The 20,482-nt window shown below is 48.1% G+C and overlaps 1 protein-coding gene across 1 annotated transcript in view; it reads left to right on the forward strand.

Annotated features, from left to right (window-relative positions):
* The window catches only part of dnah1 (dynein, axonemal, heavy chain 1), a 971,783-nt gene that overhangs the window by 580,431 nt on the left and 370,870 nt on the right, over window positions 1-20,482 (forward strand). The window contains exons 58-59 of the mRNA XM_085999976.1: window positions 519-650; window positions 1,173-1,298. Coding sequence (XP_085856102.1) covers window positions 519-650; window positions 1,173-1,298 — 258 coding nt within the window. The remainder of the gene's footprint in view (window positions 1-518; window positions 651-1,172; window positions 1,299-20,482) is intronic.

Genomic DNA, 20,482 nt, shown 5'->3' on the forward strand with positions numbered 1-20,482 from the left:
GAGGGAAATCCGTTCTTCTGGGTTTTCTGACCTCAAAACAGCAACCCCCTCCCCCCACCCCGACCCCGTTCCCTCCTTGCCTGCGAGCTAATATCCAGCCCAATACTATCTATACTGTACATAAATCATCACAATTAAACAGGGTGCACAAGGCTGAAAATGATTGCTGTCGAGATAAGTGGCTGGCGCTTAATTTCAATCGTTAATGCCGTCGTTAAAGTAGTGGGCAGAGGAATGTCTTAGCGACATGTTAAGCAGTCGCCTACTCACTATCACCAACAATCATTTTTAGCCTACTGAATCATGGCAATTTAGTGAAAGTTAGATAAAAATCAAAGTTCAGATTTTTGTTGCTGTTTAATTATTTGCTCTAGTTGCCTTTGTAAATTGATTAAATATTTGAAGAGAAATACAGAGTTATTTAAATTGTTATTTCTCTATTTGTGAGGACAATGTATTGTTCTTCAGTATAAAGTATTTTTTAAGTTATGCCTTTCACATTATATGGTTTTCCATAGCTATTAAATGGACTTTCTGATGAGAAAATCCGCTGGCAAGAAACTGTCCAGAACCTGGACCACATGATCAATAATGTAGCGGGGGATGTGTTAATCACAGGAGGGTATGTGGCTTATCTGGGTCCCTTCACGGTGAGTAAAACAAAGCCATTCAGTTAACTTCAAACAGAGTTTGTCTGTTAGTCCAGTGTGTGGGTTAATGTTCCTTAGAGTCACTCCAGCCCAGCATATTGCACAGGGCACTTTCTTCCAACATTGTTACTTCTTGTACCACTGGAACATCACAGGAGCTCTTCCACCATTCACCTTGTGTAGTCTATGCAACATAAACTCTCAATTATAAACTCTCAATTTTACAATATTCTTTTCAAGAAATCACCTTAGCAGTAGATACACAATATAAGCAGAATTCACATTGTGGGTTGGGGTGTATAGGATTTTTATCTCCGCTTTGGAGCAGACAAGCCTGAGGTTCTAATAGATTTGGGAAATCAGAGTTGGTAAACCACCGATCTGGTTTTTAGAGTTACTGAAGAAATGCATCGCACTGCTTAGGAGCTCCAAGTGTAAGTTAGTTATATCAGCTCATTTGGGTTGACCTTGTTACTATTGCATTGCTATTCATTCTTTAAAATGCGCTACATTAACTTTTAGGGAGAATATCGTACTTCAATGAATGATGAATGGCTGAAAAAATTTGTTGTGCTTGGTGTTCCCCACACAAAAGAATCCAATCTGGTTTCAACATTAGGAGACCCCGTGAAGATACGATCCTGGCAGGTAGGTCGTTGTTCTCAATGTTAATTTGCCGACAGTTTGATCAGCTGGAAGTCCCAGAGGTAACTTGTTAAAGTTGGTGATGCGCTATCAATTACCCAAAAGACTGAGGTTAAGCGAGTAACTAACAGGCTTTTATTAACAAGAGAATGAAGGTGTGCCTCGAGTGGTCGACCAGTCCAGAATACAGAGGGACTGTGGAGCAGTCACCTTTATACCTGGACTTGTGGGAGGAGTCAGCCGAGGCATGTACAGACATGTACACAGTGGAATACAAACACCCATACAGGCAGGTATAACAGTGGTTTACCACAGTTGGCGTATTGATAGCTTGGTGATGTACCTCAGCGATGTGCAAATAAAGTGCAGCAAGAAAATAAAGGAAAATATTCCAGTGCGCACATCTTGCCCAGACTGTTAGTTGGAAACACCAAGAGGAGGTAGCACTCTTCCCCACTGTGAGAAGAAGTCAAAGGGTGGGTCATTCTAGCCTGTGCTCACATATTTCATTGTGGGTGATTATAGAGGCCTGGGAGCAAAATGCCTGCCAGTGAAGGGACCTCAACAGATGTAGAGCTTTTAATTTTAGGTAAAAGAAAAGAAAAACTTGCATTTATATAGCACCTTTCACAACCTCAGGATGTCCCAAAGCGCTTTACAGCCAATGAAGTACTTTTGAAGTGTAGTCGCTGTTGCAACGTAGGAAACGCAGCAGCCAATTTGCGCACAGCAAGATCCCACAAACAGCAATGTGATAATGACCAGATCATCTGTTTTTGTTATGTTGATTGAGGGATAAATATTGGCCAGGACACTGGGGATAACTCCCCTGCGCTTCTTCAAAGTAGTGCCATGAGATCTTTCACATCCACCTGAAAGAGCATACAGGGCCTCGGTTTAATGTTTCATCCAAAAGGCAGCATCTCCGACAGTACAGCACTCCCTCAGCACTGCCCTGGATGTCAGCCTTGATTTTTGTGCTCAAGTCTCTGGAGTGGGACTTGAACCCACAACCTTCTGACTCAGAGGCAAGAGTGCTACTCACTTTTTTTTAAATTAATATACTTTATTGAACATTAAGAACGTTTACAACATCGTGATCATTTCATTGTATGATACAAATCAATTCCGCCGCTCTGCACAGCCATTCCGCCACCACATTTTAACATCAAAACCTGAAGTTTAATTTGTCTCCTGTAACATATATTAATCGATTGTACTTTAAAAATTGGTTGTAAAATACTATCTTTAAATTCCTTTCTGAATAAAACATCCACAGAGCCTTATAATGATCTTTTAGCTTATATTTAAAATACTCTTTTAGATTGATTCTCCTCCCCTTAAAAAACAGAGCATTCCTTCTTTGCACAATCACAAATCTAGCCAAACTGAACATTAAATTAATTGCCGCTCCGCTAGACTCGGGCAGACTCTCCTGCAATCCCCATCTCAAAATTGAGTCCCACGGGATTCCCATTCTCGCTCTTCGGTCCCCACCCAGCAAAAATGCTTCACACAACTGTCGAACATAGTACTTAAAGTCATTTAACTGCGGACATAACACCAGTAAATGGGACAGAGTCTCATCCCGTGTCCCACACACTGGGCAAGTTGCCCCCTCTACTCGTCCAATCTTGCACAAGACCGTCATGGTAAAGATCCGGTTATGAGCCAATTTGAAATCCAGTACAATCCATTCTGGACATTTAAAATTCGCCCACACTCCCTTCCAAATCCTGTTGAAGTCCAGCTGTGAGTATATACTCTGCCAAAACTCCTGACCAGCAGGTGTCTTGAATCTCCATTCTCTAAATACCTCATAGAAATCTCGAGTATTACAGTTGTCAAATTGGACCAACTCTCCCCCTTTCTCCAGCAGAAAGCTTGGAAAAGCAGGACGCTTTTTACTTCCTTTGGAGATTTCCGCATTTATTTCTTCCATCCAATCCTGTGGCATTGCCCTCACAATCTTTTCATACATGATCCCTATTGCTTTTTCCTCTACCTCCTGATCCTCCTCCCATACCATGTCCCTCACTATCGCTTCCGACAACCAACCTGGAATTACCTCGTATAATACATCTTTCACACATATAATACCAGCTTTTATAAAAGCTTGATTAAATAAAACCTCTCCTTCAATGTTGACCCACCTGTTCAAAAATAAGGGCTGTTCTAAGAATTCCTCAGCCCCCTTGGGCATAAACTGCACACTTTTTAAAAATTGGGCCCAAGTCTCCACAACCCCCTTATAAAACCTAGGGAAAAGTTTAATCGATTTCAAAAATATATTATTGTATTCCATATACAATATCCCCTGCCCACCTATCCCACTTCGTTTTAAAAAATGCTCAAAACAACTCTTCCAAAAACTTGTATTTGACTTCTGAAGAAATCTCTTCACCCATTTGATTCTAAAGGATTTTTTCTTCAAATCAATATCTGGGAAATTGAGTCCTCCCTGATTTCTCCGTCCAATGATGGTATTGTAAGCCACCAAGGCTGGTTTCCCTTCCCATAAAAACCTCACACAAGCCTCTCAGATGGACTTTTCGCCCACTCAGGAACATCCTCCACCGTCAATAAGTACCATAACTTAGATAGCAGGAGAGCAGACACCACTGTCGCTCTTCCTTGCACTTTCAACCACCTTCTTTCCCATCTTCCCAAAATCTTTTTAATTTCCATAACCTTCGGTTCCCAATTTAATCGATCCACTTCATCCCTGTCTTTCTTGCACCCCATATGCACCCCAGAACTTCCAAAACCTCCACCACCTTAAAGGGACTTCCCCCCAACCATTCCCCCTTACCCCTTCCTGCAACCAGGCATTGGGACTTACTATAATTCACTCTGGCTCCTGAAGCTCTACAATATTCCTCCACTACATCCATAGCTTTCCTCACTGACTCCCCATTTCTCAATGTTAAGGTTGTGTCATCTGCATATTGGTGTATCACCGACACCAGCCCAGAACTGGGGACCACAATCCCAACTACACCTTGTTTCTTTCGCATCATGTAACCTAATGGTTCTGCTACCAATGTGTACAACAATGGGGACAGGGGACAACCCTGTCTCACTGATCTCTGTATCGGAAAATACTTGGATAAAAAACCATTACATTTAACACAGCTAAATATGTTTGAATAAAAAATCCTTATCCACTGAATGAAATTTTCCCTGAAACCAAATGCTTCCAAAACCTTCAATAAAAACTCATGAGAGACCCTATCAAAGGCTTTCTCTTGATCTATCTTTAATATATAAGCCTCCCTCCCAATCTCTTCCAAGAGCTGTATCGCATCTCGGATTGAGACCACAGAGTCTGCGATGTCCCGGCCTATGTCTCCATAGGACTGAGAGGGCAAAACTATCTGCGGCAACACCTCCTTCAAACGATTTGCCATAACCCTTGCCAAGATCTTATAATCCACATTTAATAATGTGATGGGCCTCCAATTCTTCAGATCCCGTCTATCCCCTTTATTTTTATAAGCTAAGCTTATGAGACCTCTCCTCATAGATACGGCCAGGCTTCCCTCAATTTTAATTTCCTTAAAAACTTCTAAGAGCAATGGACTTAAAATCTCGAAAAATTCTTTATAAAATTCTGCACTTAGTCCATCGGACCCTGGGCTTTTTCCCCCCTTCATTCCACTTATTGCTACTTTTATTTCCGCTAATCCTTTTTTGTCACACATGCTTCTCTCATCCTCCTTTAAACCCTCTTCAATAAAAGCAGTGACCTTCTCCATCGCCAAATTGGAAATGTCTTCTTTTGTATATAACTCTTGATAAAAGCTGCTAGCCGCCTCTAAAATTTCCCCACTTTCATGAATGATCTTCTCCCCAACTTTCAACTCTTCAATTAATGATAATCTCTGTCGCAGCTTCTCTTGCTCTAGAAAATATCTAGTGCATCTTTCGCCCTCCAATGCATCTCTAGCCTTTGCACGGAGAATGGCCCCCTTGCATTTTTCAGCTTGCAATAATTCCCACTCTTCCTTTAGCACCCGGAACTTAGTCTCAGCTCCCTTACCCCCTCCGTCAACTGCTTTACAGACATCCGTAAACCTTTTGTTTATATTCTCTTCTCGACGCCGGTTAGCTGCCGCTCTCTTTTTCCCATAACGTACCGAAAAAACGTTTACCTCATATTTGAAATTGTCCCACCAAACTCTTCTTTCTTTCAAGAACAAAGGTTCCTTCCGAGCATTCTTTATTATATTTAAAATTCCTTCTTTATAAGCAATTTTTTTCAGGTATTGATTGTTTAAAATCCACACCCCTGAACCAATCTTAACTCTGCTGTTCCTAATTCTAAGAACCAAAGCCGAGTGATCACTAAAAAATACTTTTTTATAATAAATCTCCATCACCTCAGAACTTAACCCTTCCCGCATTAACACAAAATCTATTCGGCTCTGTTTTAAAACATTACCCATCCAACCTGATCTGGAGAAATCCCTTTTTATGGGGTTCCGGTCCCGCCATAAGTCTCTCAAATTTAAATTTGCCATCATTTTTACAATCATCCCTCTGGAGCTATCATCCTTAAAGGTCATATAATAGCAAAATACTGCGGATGCTGGAAATCTGAAATAACAACAGAAAATGCTGGAAATACTCAACAGGCCAGGCAGCATCCGTAAGAGGCAGGAAAGATAAAATGTTGCAAATGGGAATGGCAAAAATCATACTGCATGAAAAATGGGGGCAGGGATAATTATCTGAAATTGTTGAACTCAGTGTTGTGTCCGGCAGGCTGCAAAGTGCCCAATCGAAAGATGAGGTGCTTGTGATGAAATATGCCATTCATCAGGCACTGTATTCCCTGTGTTTAGTTTAGTTTCAGTTTCATTTCCTTACCTGTATTGTATTGTGTGTAGGGCTCCGCCCATACCTGGCCCCTACTTAAGCAAGCCCCAGCGTGTCTCACAGGAGTACAGCAGACCTCTGGATGAGAGACACTTCTCCAATGTGTATTACTTTCTGAGTTAATAAAAGCCTTGCTTTGCTCCATTAACGTCGAGTCTCGGATTCATTGAGGCACATCAATTTTATTAACTCAATTTTCAACGCAATGGACCAACTCTTGAAACCCGAACGTTTGGATTTGGACCCGCATGCTTCGGACGCATCGGCACGATTCAGACACTGGTTTAAGTGTACGGAATTCTTCCTGGACAATTCCGCAGCCATCACAGGCGCTACGGACGCTGAGAGTATGAAACTCGGAATCCTGCGGAATTGGGTAAGCCACCGGGTTTACCCCCTCATCCAAGACGCCGACACGTACCCGGCCGCCTGCGACATCCTAAAGGCGCATTACCAGCAGCCTACGAACGAGGTGTACGCTAGGCATCTGCTCGCTACTCGCACACAGCGACCTGGGGAATCGCTGGATGAGTTCCTAGTCACCCTGAAAACGCTTGGCAAAGACTGCAAGTGCCAAGATGTAAAAGCCGCAGTGTACACTGACGAGCTTGTTCGTGATGCCTTTATCGCAGGCCTCAGCTCCACTTACATCCGGCAGAGACTACTGGAAAAAACGGGATTGGACCTGAAACAGGCTGTGGACACAGCGTGATCCCTGGATGTGGCCCAGAGAAACTCGGACGCCTACTCTTCGGCCCGCGCCGCCCACGCCGCCACTTGTGCACCAAGGGCGCCGCCATCTTGGAAGGCATCTTCCCCGCCTGGCAGCCCGACACCGTCGGGGCCCCGCTCTCCCCCCAGAAGCCCTACGACAGCCGCGACGCGTCGGGGCCCCAACTGCTACTTCTGCGGGCAGCCGAAGCACATCAGAAACCTGTGCCCGGCGAAAGGCACCACCTGCTTTAAGTGTGGTAAGAAGGGGCACTTCGGGAAGGTGTGCAGAGGGAACCCCGCTGGAAAACCCGCCACCGCCGCGTGTGCGCCGTGGGAGTGGCCATCTTGGACACCATCTTGCCCGACCTCATGGGGTCCGCCATCTTGTGAGCAGGCAGCGTGGACACCATCTTGTCTCGATCAGGGCCCTACAGTGGCATCGGTCACAGTGGACCAGACCAGACCGCACCCGCTATCCAAATCAATGGTGGACATCGAGGTAAACGGGTGCGGGGTTAAATGTTTAATTGACAGTGGAAGCACGGAGAGTTTTATCCACCCCGAACTAGCACAACAACTCTCTCTAACGGTGGTCCCTGCTCGGGGCACCATCTCTATGGCTGATAAAACCCAGACATCGACCATTATGGGTTACTGCGCGGTACAATTGTCCGTTAACGGAACTGTATACGATCATTTTAAATTACTAATCATGAAGAATCTATGTGCGAGCGTGATCTTGGGCCTGGATTTCCAGTGCCACCACCAAAGCATCACGCTCAATTACGGTGGGTCCCAGCCGCCCCTCACAGTGTGCGGTCTGGCTACCCTGAAGGTAAAGCCGCCTTCGCTATTCGCGAACCTTACTCCCAACTGCCGGCCAATAGCGACCAAAAGCAGGAAGTACAGCTGGGAGGACAGGCGGTTTATCGCGACTGAGGTAGACAGGCTCCTGAAGGAGCGCATTATCGAACGCAGCAACAGCCCGTGGCACGCCCAAGTGGTGGTGGCGAGGGGTAGCGAGAAGAAGCAGATGGTGATAGATTATAGCCAGACGGTTAATCTATACACCCAGCTAGACACCGACCCGCTACCCCGCATATCCGAGATGGTGAACCAAATCGCCCAATACCGGGTGTTCTCCACCATCGACCTCAAGTCAGCGTACCACCAGCTCCCTATCAGACCAGAGGACCGCCCGTACACCGCCTTCGAGGCGAACGGACGCCTCTACCAATTCCTCAGAGTCCCCTTTGGGGTGACGAATGGGGTCTCGGTCTTCCAGAGGGAGATGGACCGCATGGTCGATGACCACCACTTGCAGGCAACCTTCCCCTACCTCGACAACGTCACCATTTGCGGTCACAGCCAGCAGGATCACGACTCGAACCTCGAGAGGTTCCTGAAAACCGCACAAAAACTCAACCTCACTTACAACGAGGACAAGTGCGTTTTCAACACCACGCGCCTCTGCATACTAGGCAGCGTGGTGGAGAATGGGGAAATCGGACCAGACCCCGACCGATTGTGCCCCCTACGGGAGCTCCCCCTGCCCAACACTCCCAAAGCCCTGAAAAGGTGCCTGGGGTTATTTTCTTATTATGCCCAATGGGTCCCCAACTACTCCGACAAAGCCCGCCCCCTCTTGAAAGCATCCTCTTTTCCGCTCTCTGCTGAGGCCCACGCTGCCTTCAAAAGCATTAAGCGGGATATTGAGCGGGCCACGCTACAGGCAGTGGACAAGAACACTCCCTTTCAAGTGGAAAGTGATGCGTTTGACTTTGCCTTGGCGGCCACCCTCAACCAGGCGGGGCGGCCCGTAGCTTTCTTCTCGAGGACCCTCCAAGGGCCCGAGATCAGACACTCCTCCGTGGAAAAGGAGGCCCAAGCCATCGTGGAGGCAGTGCGCCACTGGCGGCACTACCTAGCCGGCAAACGCTTCACCCTACTTACCGACCAGCGGTCGGTAGCGTTTATGTTCAATAATAAACAGAGGGGGAAGATTAAAAATGATAAGATTCTTAGGTGGCGGATCGAGCTCTCCACCTTCGAGTATGACATCATTTACCGGCCAGGGGCCCTTAACGAATCCCCCGACGCCCTCTCACGAGGGATGTGTGCCAGCACCACCGGGGATCGGCTACAGACCCTCCACAACGACCTCTGCCACCCAGGGGTCACACGGCTGTTCCACTTCATAAAGTCCCGCAACTTACCCTACTCGATTGAGGAAGTTCGGTCTCTGACCAGGAACTGCCGCACTTGCGCTGAGTGCAAGCCTCGGTTCTACCGCCCAGATAGAGCCCACTTAATCAAAGCTACATGGCCCTTTGAGCGGCTCAGCTTAGATTTCAAGGGCCCCCTCCCGTCAGTCGACCGCAATGTTTACTTCCTGAACATTGTGGACGAATACTCCCGTTTCCCATTCGCCTTCCCCTGCCCAAACATGACCAGCGCCTGTTCTGCCTGTTCGGTATTCCGAGCTACATCCATACGGATAGGGGGGCGTCCTTCATGAGTGAAGAGCTACGCCAGTACATGCTGTCCAGGGGGATCGCCATGAGCCGTACCACCAGCTACAACCCCCAGGGTAACGGCCAGGTGGAGCGAGAGAACGGGACAGTATGGAAAGCAGTCACTCTAGCTCTAAGGACCAAGGGCCTCCCTATCTCCCACTGGCAGGAAGTCCTCCCAGATGTGCTCCATTCGATACGGTCGCTATTGTGTACTGCCACTAATGCCACGCCTCATGAACGAATGTTTGTCTTTCCCCGGAAATCCACCTCAGGCGTATCCATGCCATCATGGCTCTCCACCCCAGGTCCGGTATTTGTACGAAGGCATGTGAGGGGCCACAAGACGGACCCCCTCATGGAGTCAGTGCACCTACTCCACGCCAACCCCCAATACGCGTATGTCTGGCACGCCGACGGAAGGGAGGACACCGTGTCCATAAAAGACGTCGCCCCAGCCGGTAACGACAACAACCACGACAACAACAGCAACAACGATCACAGCAATTCTTACCCACCCACTATCCTTTCACCACCCCCGGAAGAACATCGACCAATGGTGCCCCCACCAACTACCCCTTCAACAACCCTGGCGGCGCCCCCGGCAGAGACCCAGGAGGCCACCGGGGACACCCAGCCGACACCCGCGGCACCACAACAGCTATGTCGGTCACAGAGGACTATCAAACACCCGAACAGACTAAATCTGTAGAAGGGGTGAATGTGATGAAATATGCCATTCATCAGGCACTGTATCCCCTGTGTTTAGTTTAGTTTCAGTTTCATTTCCTTACCTGTATTGTATTGTGTGTAGGGCTCCGCCCATACCTGGCCCCTACTTAAGCAGGCCCCAGCGTGTCTCACAGGAGTACAGCAGCCCTCTGGATGAGAGACACTTCTCCAATGTGTATTACTTTCTGAGTTAATAAAAGCCTTGCTTTGCTCCGTTAACGTCAAGTCTCGGATTCATTGAGGCACATCAGTGCTGTTCCTCGAGCTTACATTGAGCTCTGAAATTGTTGAACTCAATGTTGAGTCCGGCAGGCTGCAAAGTGCCCAATCTGAAATTGTTGAACTCAATGTTGAGTCCGGCAGGCTGCAAAGTGCCCAATCGAAAGATGAGGTGCTGTTCCTCGAGCTTACGTTGAGCTCTGAAACAATTTCAGATAATTATCCCTGCCCCCATTTTTCATGCAGTATGATTTTTGCCATTCCCATTTGCAACATTTTATCTTTCCTGCCTCTTACAAAAGTACAGGGTATTCTTTCTATTCCTTCCTCCCCTCCTAAACCACCCCCCCTTGTCTCTGCACCTGCTTAATATCTGTTACATCTCCAGCTTTTTCCAGTTCTGATGAAGGGTCCCAGACCTGAAACGTTAACTCTGTTTCTCTCTCCACGGATGCTGCCTGGCCTGCTGAGTATTTCCAGCATTTTCTGTTGTTATCCTTAAAGGTCATCTGGGCTGAAATGTCCATCCAAGATAATAATACATTAAAATCCCCCACTATACAATGATTTTCCACCTCTGCCGCTTCAGTGAATAACCCCCGAAAAAACCCGTGACGCTTGCAATGGTCGTTCGGTGCATAGATATTAAAGAGCGCAATAAAATTCCTCCATTTTTACCCTTAGCCGTAAAAATCTCCCCTCAGTGTTCTTGTCCACCAAGGCAACGTTCTCTTTTATGGACGGACTCACCAAAACAGCCACCCCGCTACGGTTATTGTTTGCACAACTTGCAAACACCTCTCCCTTTCAAACCTTCTGAATTCTTTCTAGGATATCCTCATCCCAAAAGGTTTCTTGCAGACACAAGTCCGTGCCTTTAAAACCCTGTAACAACTGCTGCAATTTCTTCTCACCCCTCAGTCCATTCACATTAATCGAGACCAATGTAATCATGGCTCCAAAGAAGGGAAGTATGCCTGATAATCTCCCCATCATTTAATCTCTGGCCCTTCCCTCCTCACATGCTCCTTCCCAACTTTTCAACCAGCTGTTGCTTTTTCCTGCAGCCTCCGACTCTTTTTCACCTCCTGTTTGAACCTTCCCTGCTGTTTCAGCCTCTTCCTTGCATTAAGTTTGGGCCCGGGAGCTGCCCTTTCTCCCTCCTTCTGCCCCTTACTAACCTTTCCCTTTCCACATGATGCCACCCTAACCCCACCCCCCACTTCCATGTCTCTGTCCCCCTCTAATTCCTCACTCTCAAGCTCTTCTGTAACCCTCTGTGCCTGCTCCTCGTCAGATATGTAATGTATGCAATGTATATATACCTTAAGGGAGAGAACTACTTTTTACAGCTCCTGTATACTGTAGTACCGGCAGTGACCACACCTGTATATAAACCCTGAGTAGTGATCTGTACAGTTAGTTCTAGAGTAACCCTCATTCAGTAAACACCTGTTGAATCGTTCCCTGCAGTCTGATTATTGAAGGACACAACATTAAGATACACGGATATAACATTGGCGACGACGCAGATTTGAACCTACCTGCAACTCTGCATCACCTCCCAGGGATTCGCTCCTGGAGAACAGTGGAAGGAGGTCGAGTCCAGAAGCACGGGAGTCGACCACGGGCAACCGCCCAGTTATCCAGCGGAGATTTGAGCATCGCAGGGGAGGCTGTTGAGAGCCAGGCTTGGCTTTCCAGTCACGGTGGTCCAGCGAAACGGGCTGGCAACAGGTACTGCGCAGACCCTTCCCGGACAGCGGCGGCTAGAGCCCGACTGAGCAGCACAGAAAAAGGCCGAGCAGCGTCGACGGGAGAGAGAGAGAGGGCAGAACGCACAGGGTGCAGCCGGTGTTCAGGACCGAGCGGCGTCAACGGGGAGAGAGACGAGAGAGAGCAGAGCGCAGCTGGTGTTCAAGGGCCGAGCAGCGCTGCCATTGCCACGAGGACCGCAGAGAGCGGCATTGGCAGCAGCGCAGGAGCAGCGCACGAAACCCACAGGGCGTCGCCATTTGCCACGAGGACCGCCGAGAGCGGCGTTGGCAGCAGCGCGGGAGACGCCATTTTAAGCCGCAGCGGGGAAGAAAGGAAAGCACGGGAGATACCATTTTAAGCCGCAGCGGGGAAGAAAGGAAAGCGCGGGAGACGCCATTTTAAGCCAGTCTAACCACACCCAAAAATGCCGAAGAGTGGCAGTATCACAGCGTTCGACAATGAAGTCGAAGATTGGACGACATATGTCGAATGCATAGAAGTATACTGCAAGGTGAATGAAGTGCCAGATGACAAGAAAGCGCTGGTATTGTTGAATTCAGTGGGTGCAAAAACGTATGGCTTACTACGAAACCTAGTAACCCCAGAGAAGCCAGTAGAAAAGGATTTTGAAAACATAGTGTCAATCCTACAGGACCACTTAAACCCCACACCGCTGCTGATAGCAGAAAGATTTAAGTTTCACAAAAGGAACCAGCATAAAGATGAAAGTAATGCTGAGTATTTAATGGAACTGCGCAAGCTATCGAAACACTGCCAGTTTGGAACGGGACGAGCAGATACTTTAAGGGACAAGTTTGTGTGTGGGCTTCAAAGTGAAGGAACCCAGAAACGGCTTCTATCAGAAAAGGATCTTACGCTGGACAAGGCTTTCAGCATTGCAGTATCACACGATGCAGCAGCATGGGGTGCTGCAGAGATACAACGGAGACCGCAAGAATATGGCACAAATCAAATGTCATACGGAACAGTGAAGTGCTATCGCTGCGGCAGAACAACACACGACCATAATGATTGCTGGTTCAAGGACAAAGTGTGCAGACAGTGTGGAAAAGTAGGACACATAGCAAGAGTCTGCAGGTCGGGAAAGAAAACCAGCAGCAAGAAATCTCCACAGGAGAAGTACAAGAAGGTACATTAGGTGACGGAGAGTAGTTCAGACGAACAGAAAAGTGATACAGACTCCAGAAGCAAGGAGCTGGGTTGTCTGAAACTACATAATGTGATCAAAACAGAGGATCACCAAACTATCTGGGTCACGCTCAAGATAGCAGGAGTCCAAGTGAAAATGGAATTGGACACAGGATCAGCCCTAACAGTCATAAACCGAAGGGACTACAAGCGGCTATTCTCACATATACCCTTGAGAGATACAAAGATTGTCTTGAAGACGTACACGGGGCAAAAAGTCTACCCCAAAGGAAAAATAAGGGTGAACGTTATATATAACGGCAAGGAAACACCAAAAATGGACCTATATGTATTGCCAGATGGAGGACCACCACTACTAGGACGTGAATGGATCCGGAAGATACAGCTAGATTGGCATTCCATACAAGCACTGACTGTAGATGCCAAAAAGGATGACGACATCACACCTGGACGACTGTCAAAAATGCTAACTGACGCACAAGAAGTGTTCCAGCAGGGACTCGGAACACTAAAAGGCATAACAGCGACGATCAAAATAGAGGAAAATGCAAGCCCAAAGGTTTTTAAGGCCAGACCGGTACCTTATGCGATCCGCCCAGCCGTCGAAGCAGAGCTGGAAGGTTTGGAACGTTCAGGAGTACTGTCCAAAGTGGACTGGAGCGAGTTGGCTACACCCATCATTCCTGTAATGAAGAAGTTGTTGAGTAATACGCCTGGGGAACCAAAGAAGGTTCGCATCTGTGGGGACTTTAAGGTGACAGTGAACCCAGTCCTTCACACTGTACAATATCCGCTTCCGCGGATTGAAGATATTTTCGCCTCGCTATCTAGAGGGAAATGCTTCACTAAGATTGATCTGGCCCAGGCGTACCTACAAATGGAGGTAGAAGAAGCCTTGAAACAGTACCTCACGATCAACACTCATAAAGGTCTCTACCAATACAACCGGCTGGTGTTCGGGGTAGCATCAGCTCCGGCTATTTGGCAAAGGGCAATGGAACAAGTCCTGCAAGGGATTCCAGGGACCCAGTGTTATTTGGACGACATCCTGGTCACGGGCGAAAATGACAGTGATCACCTCGCCAACCTGGAGCAGGTGCTCACTGGATTGAAGGAATATGGGCTCCGAGCTACTCGTCACAAATGTGAGTTTTTCCAGAAGCAGATCTCGTATTGTGGCCACGTTATTGATGAGGAGGGGTTACATAAGTCCCCTGAAAAGATTGAGGCAGTAGTCAAGGCTCCAGCACCGGAAAATGTGTCACAACTGAGGTCGTTCCTCGGGCTGGTGAACTACTACCATAAGTTCTTGCCGAATTTGTCTACCGTACTACACCCACTGAACACCCTACTGCAAACAGGGGTACCATGGAAGTGGAGTGACGAATGTAAACGAGCTTTCCAGAAGAGCAAAGCATTGATCACATCAAAAGAGGTGTTGGCTCATTTGAACCCAGCACTACCAATTCGGTTGGCGTGTGATGCGTCACCCTATGGCATTGGAGCGGTGCTGTCGCACAAATTCCCGGACGGCTCGGAGAGGCCAGTAGCCTTTGCGTCTCGGTCACTAACCTCAGCCGAGCGTAACTACGCCCAGATTGACAGGGAGTCCCTCAGCCTAGTGTGGGGAGTGAAAAAGTTCAACCACTATCTGCATGGGCAGAAGTTCACCTTGCTGACTGACCACCAACCACTTGTCTCCATCTTTAATCCAAAGAAGGGCATTCCGGTGATGACTGCGCAACGGCTACAAAGATGTTCCCTTTTTCTAGGGGCGCGCCAATATGAAATCGAGTATAAGGGCACGAAACAGCATGGAAACGCTGATGGGCTATCACGCCTGCCACTGCCTACTGCAGAGGAAGCACCAGCAGTGGATCCTGTCGAAATATTTCATTCGACTATAATTGAATGCTTGCCAGTAACTAACGCTGGTATAGAGAAGGAGACCCGAAATGACCCGACACTGTCTCAGGTATATGATTTGACGGTGAAGGGATGGCCAGCACATGGTGACTCACTGTTGCCAGCATTCTCATCCAGAAGAGAACAGCTGTCAGCATGCCAGGGGACCTTGATGTGTGGATCCTGAGTGGTAATTCCACCCAAATTAAGGGAGAGAGTGCTCAATGAGCTTCATGAAGGTCATCTGGGAGGGGTGAAAATGAAAAGCCTTGCTAGGGCTTATGTGTGGTGGCCGGGGATCGATCAGCAAATCGAGGACCTGACAAAGAGCTGCTCAGGATGCCAGAAGGTCCAAAATGCACCACCACATGCCCCTCTACACCCATGGGAGTGGCCCTCAGCTCCATGGCAATGGGTGCATATTGATTTTGCTGGTCCATTCATGGACTCAATGTTTTTAATAGCCGTGGATGCACACTCGAAATGGCCTGAGGTGATCAAAATGTCCTCCACCACCACGGAGAAAACTATTGCAGTCCTACGGACCATTTTTGCCAGGAACGGCTTGCCAGAGCAGATTTGCTCTGATAACGGACCACAGTTTGTGTCCAAAGAGTTTCGAAGATTTATGAAAAGGAATGGGGTAAGGCATTACACATCCGCCCCATATCATCCAGCCACAAATGGATTGGCTGAAAGGTTCGTACAAACCTTTAAAAAAGCAGTAAAGGCCATGTGCGATGACAACATTCCACTGCAGCATAAGGTGGACAATTTCCTGTTAGCCTACAGAAATGCGACACATGCAGTCACCAACCAGGCCCCAGCCATTATGTTCTTTAACCGAAGGTTGACATCTCGTCTGGATTTGCTCAGACCAAATGTACGAAGAGATGTTGAGAGTAAGCAATTCCAGCACATCAATGAGAAGTCGACAAGGAGCTTCAATGTAGGTCAACCAGTCTTGGCCCGCGACTACCGAACAGAGAAATGGCAACCAGGAACAATATGCACACGGCAGGGGCCACTAAGGTACACAGTGGATGTTGGGGAGAACATTGTGAGACGCCATGCTGACCAGATCCTAGAGTCACAGGAACGAGTCAACCCCATGTCTCGGCCATACGTACCTGGTGAGGAACCCGACGTACAGGTCGCATCTACCTCAGAAACAATAGCATTGGAAGCTGATGAATCAACTGACGACAGGGTGCTAGAATCGCCTCCGCACCAAGAGCGAGACACTCGGGAAAGGCATTATCCAGAAAGAATCAGGAAGCCTCCCCAGAGACTGAATATATGAATGGACTATTTTCATATAACATTGTATATTAAAAATGTTAATTGTTAAATGAGTATTATGGTACTGTTAATCTAAAAGGGGAGGAATTGTAATGTATGTAATGTATATATACCTTAAGGGAGAGAACTACTTTTTACAGCTCCTGTATACTGTAGTACCGGCAGTGACCACACCTGTATATAAACCCTGAGTAGTGATCTGTACAGTTAGTTCCAGAGTAACCCTCATTCAGTAAACACCTGTTGAATCGTTCCCTGCAGTCTGATTATTGAAGGACACAACATTAAGATACACGGATGTAACAAGATACATAATCCTGCTCCCCGTCAGATACATCATCTCCCATAGAGAGTCTTCCTGCTATCGCGGTTTCTCCAACAGTGCCGCTCCCTTCAACCTCATCTCCACCTCTGACCCTTGCTCCCTGATCCTTCTCTCTCTGGGACAATGGCACACCTATATTGTTCCCTTCTGGCGTCTTTGTCTCGCCGATCCCGTCCTGCTGCCTCTTTAAGGCTCCTGCCTCTTGCACCCTCTCCTTGTCTTGCCCCCTCCTCACCGAGATGTCCGGCTCCCCGTCTTTCTTTGGAGTACTTACATTTACCACGCACCCCGCTCCCGCCTCCTCTCCCCCCGCGGACACCAGATTCTTTAGGGCGAGCTGAACCACATTAAGGCTCGAGTCTGCACTCGACCCTTGCTGCCCGCTGCTGTCTTTGTTCTTTCCACTGTACTTGGTGTGTTTTCCACCATCTCCATTCTGTTCTCTGCTCCGCAATTTTCTGCCTCTTCCTGTGCTCTTTTCTCCTTCAATTTACCAGCTGTGTCCCCCGACTTCTCTGCTCCTCCAGCCATTCCACTCACACCTCCTGCTCCTTCTCCCATCTCCTCGTCACTCATAGAGCTTCCTTCTGCCTCACACTCACAGCGAGTGGGGCCTTTGTGACACACCCCACAGCTCGCCGCCTTGCAGCTCCGAGCGATGTGTCCAGACGCGCCACAATTATAACAGTACAAGTCTGGACAGTTTCTTACAAGATGATCGTGTCCAAGACAATAATAACAAACCTTAATTTGGTTATCATGCAGTACTCGAAAGTACTGCACTCCTTCCAGTGTCTCGAATTTCATGCTGTACAGTAATGACTTCACCCCCTCTGGGAACCGCACCTTCACGTAACGGGTTCCATCTGCTACCCGTGTTCCTGGATAGCACCTCATCTTTATTGCTGAGCAAATTTTAATGTCCCATGACGCCAACTTTTTGATTAGCACATTGTCCTCAATATAAACTGGCAAGTTTAAGAATGAGACCACCACCTCTTCCGAATATAGTAGAGATACCTCCAAGAACTTATCGCCAACTTTCAGACTGAGAAAAAGTCTTTCCACCTCCTCTCGGCCACTGACCATCACCTTGAACCCAACATTCGGCTTTGGTCGGCAGGCAAAGCAGCTTCCCTTGCCACAGTCCTCATGTACCGCTTGGATAATATCCCAAGCTTGTATCTCCTTATCCTCGCACTGAACCACCACCGTGTTTTCTTTTCCAAACCTCCTGGGGTCCCAGCCCAAATCTTTAGGCCTTTATCTTTCCCTTCCAACCACAGTTTCTTCCCTAATTAAATTGATCTTGGGAACACTGTCCTCTGAGGGGCCTGGCACTCCGGACCCCTCAGCAGCCATCTGGCTGTTTTTTATGGGCCAAAAAGGCCCTAAAACCTGAAAACAAAAACCACAAAACCCACCACCAACTTTTTACAAACTCACTCCAACGCCCTGCTGCAATCAGGCAACCAGTAACACCTGTTCACTCCTAGCCCCTCCCACCTAGAGAGTGCTACCCACTGAGCCACAGCTGACACATAGTTGAGAGGAAGATGTGGGGGGCCATTTTGACTTTGGATGATAGTGGAAAATGCGCAATATCAGCTCGCCCACCCGTTAAACACCTTTCATTGAAGTCAACAGAAACAAAAATCGGGAGAGGTGTTTAACGGAGGGGGGCGGGGTGGGGGCGGTTGGTGAGGGAGCTCATATCACGCTTTTTACACTATACTCTAAAGACAAAATTACCCCCGTGGGTTTTCATTAATCAATGGCATGGAAAACTATTCTATGGCCAATACTGTTCAATCAAAGAAATAAATCTGCAAATAAAGCAATCTAGCAAGATTGAGTCTGAAGTGGTTCTGCTAGGTTGCCATTAACACATAGAATACTTCATAATCTTTGCAGCTTTCAAAATTCCTGCAATGTGTGTGATGGAACTACAGCATTATGACCCAGTACCAGTCTATAAAACCTAGAAACAACTGCTGCACATATTAGCAGACGAGTGCTTAACCTGATGGTATGACGTTCTTCTGTGAGCTATTTTAATGGGGGCATTAACTCATTTATTTGGAATGGGCTAATGACCCACCAAAATAATTTGCATATGGCTGACCCCTGGAAATTCACCAGGGTCAGCGTCGAGGCAGGCATCACTTGCGGTGATGTTACCAGCGGAGTGAAACTTCTCGTCTCATATCTTCAGGTGAGCTGTCGATAACATCACAGCAAGGTAATAAAGCCCACATATACACTGATACTGCAAATCACAGGGTAGATCTTCAGGGGCAGGGGGTTCCCACAACAGTGTTTGTTGGAGAGACTCAATTACGCTAAGTTTCAAATGTTTTGAAAGAATTTCCACAGGATCCTAGTTCATCATTTATTTATTTTTAATTCGACTCCAGAGTTCGCATGATCGGTGTCATTAATATACCACCGAAATTAGAAAATTACCTTTCCTGTTGCAGCATTGTGGTGCAGTATTTATATGGAGTGCTGATTTAGGGAGGCGATCCCTGGCTTTATAGCTGCAATAGGTCAGTAAAAAAGTAAAGTGTGATTATTTTCACGGTGTTCTGATCCCTCTGCGCATGCGCCCCCGTTTGGTACTGCGCATGCGCACTCGATCCAATCACGTTTGTGCAGTACCAAACGGTGCGGCGGCTGCGGCCTGAAAGGAGAGGAGATCAAAGGGGGGATGGAGAGAGGAGAGGGGATCGAAGGGGGGAAGAGGAGAAGGGATCGAAGGGGGAGAGGAGAGGGGATCGAAGGGGGAGAAGAGAGGATTGAAGAGGGAGAGGAGAGGAGATCAAAGGGGGGGAGAGGAGAGGGGATTGAAGTGGGGGAGAGGGGAGGGGTTCGAAGGGAGAGAGAAGAGAGGATCGAAGGGGGGAGAGGAGAGGGCATCGAAGAGGGGAGAGCAGAGGGGATCGAAGGGAGAGAGAAGAGGGGATCGAAGGGAGAGAGAAGAGGGGTTCGAAGGGAGAGAGAAGAGGGGATCGAAGGGGGGACAGGAGAGGGGATCGAAGGGGGAGAGGAGAGGGGATCAAATGGGGAGAGGAGAGGTGTTTGAAGAGGGGAGAGGAGTGGGGATCGAAGGGGGCAGAGGAGAGAGGATCGAAGGGAAGGGAGGAGAGACGATCAAAGGGAAGAGAGGGGAGGATGGAAGGGGGATAGGAGAGTGGATCGAAGGGGGAGAGGAGAGGGAGTCAAAGGGGGGAGAGGAGAGGGGATCGAAGGGGAGGAGGAGAGAGGATCGAAGGGAAGGGAGGAGAGAGGATCAAAGGGAAGAGAGGAGAGGATGGAAGGGGGATAGGAGAGTGGATCGAAGGGGTAGAGGAGAGGGGATCGAAGGGGGGAGGAGAGGGGATCGAAGGGGGAGAGGAGAGAGGATCGAAGGAGGGAGAGGAGAGAGGATCGAAGGAGGAGAGGAGAGGATCGAAGGGGAGAGGAGAGGATCGAAGGAGGAGAGGATCGAGGATCGAAAGCGGAGAGGAGAGAGAATCGAAGGGGGAGAGGAGAGAGGATCGAAGGGGGAGAGGAGAGACGATCGAAGGGGAGCGAGGAGAGGGGATTGAAGGGGGAGAGGAGATGATCAAAGGGGAGAGGAGAAGGATCGAAGGGGGGAGAGGAGAGGGGATCGAAGGAGGAGACGA

Source organism: Somniosus microcephalus, chromosome 11 (assembly GCF_052327205.1).
Source record: "Somniosus microcephalus isolate GS21.2 chromosome 11, FLI_Smic_1.0, whole genome shotgun sequence".
Taxonomy (NCBI): Eukaryota; Metazoa; Chordata; class Chondrichthyes; order Squaliformes; family Somniosidae; genus Somniosus; species Somniosus microcephalus.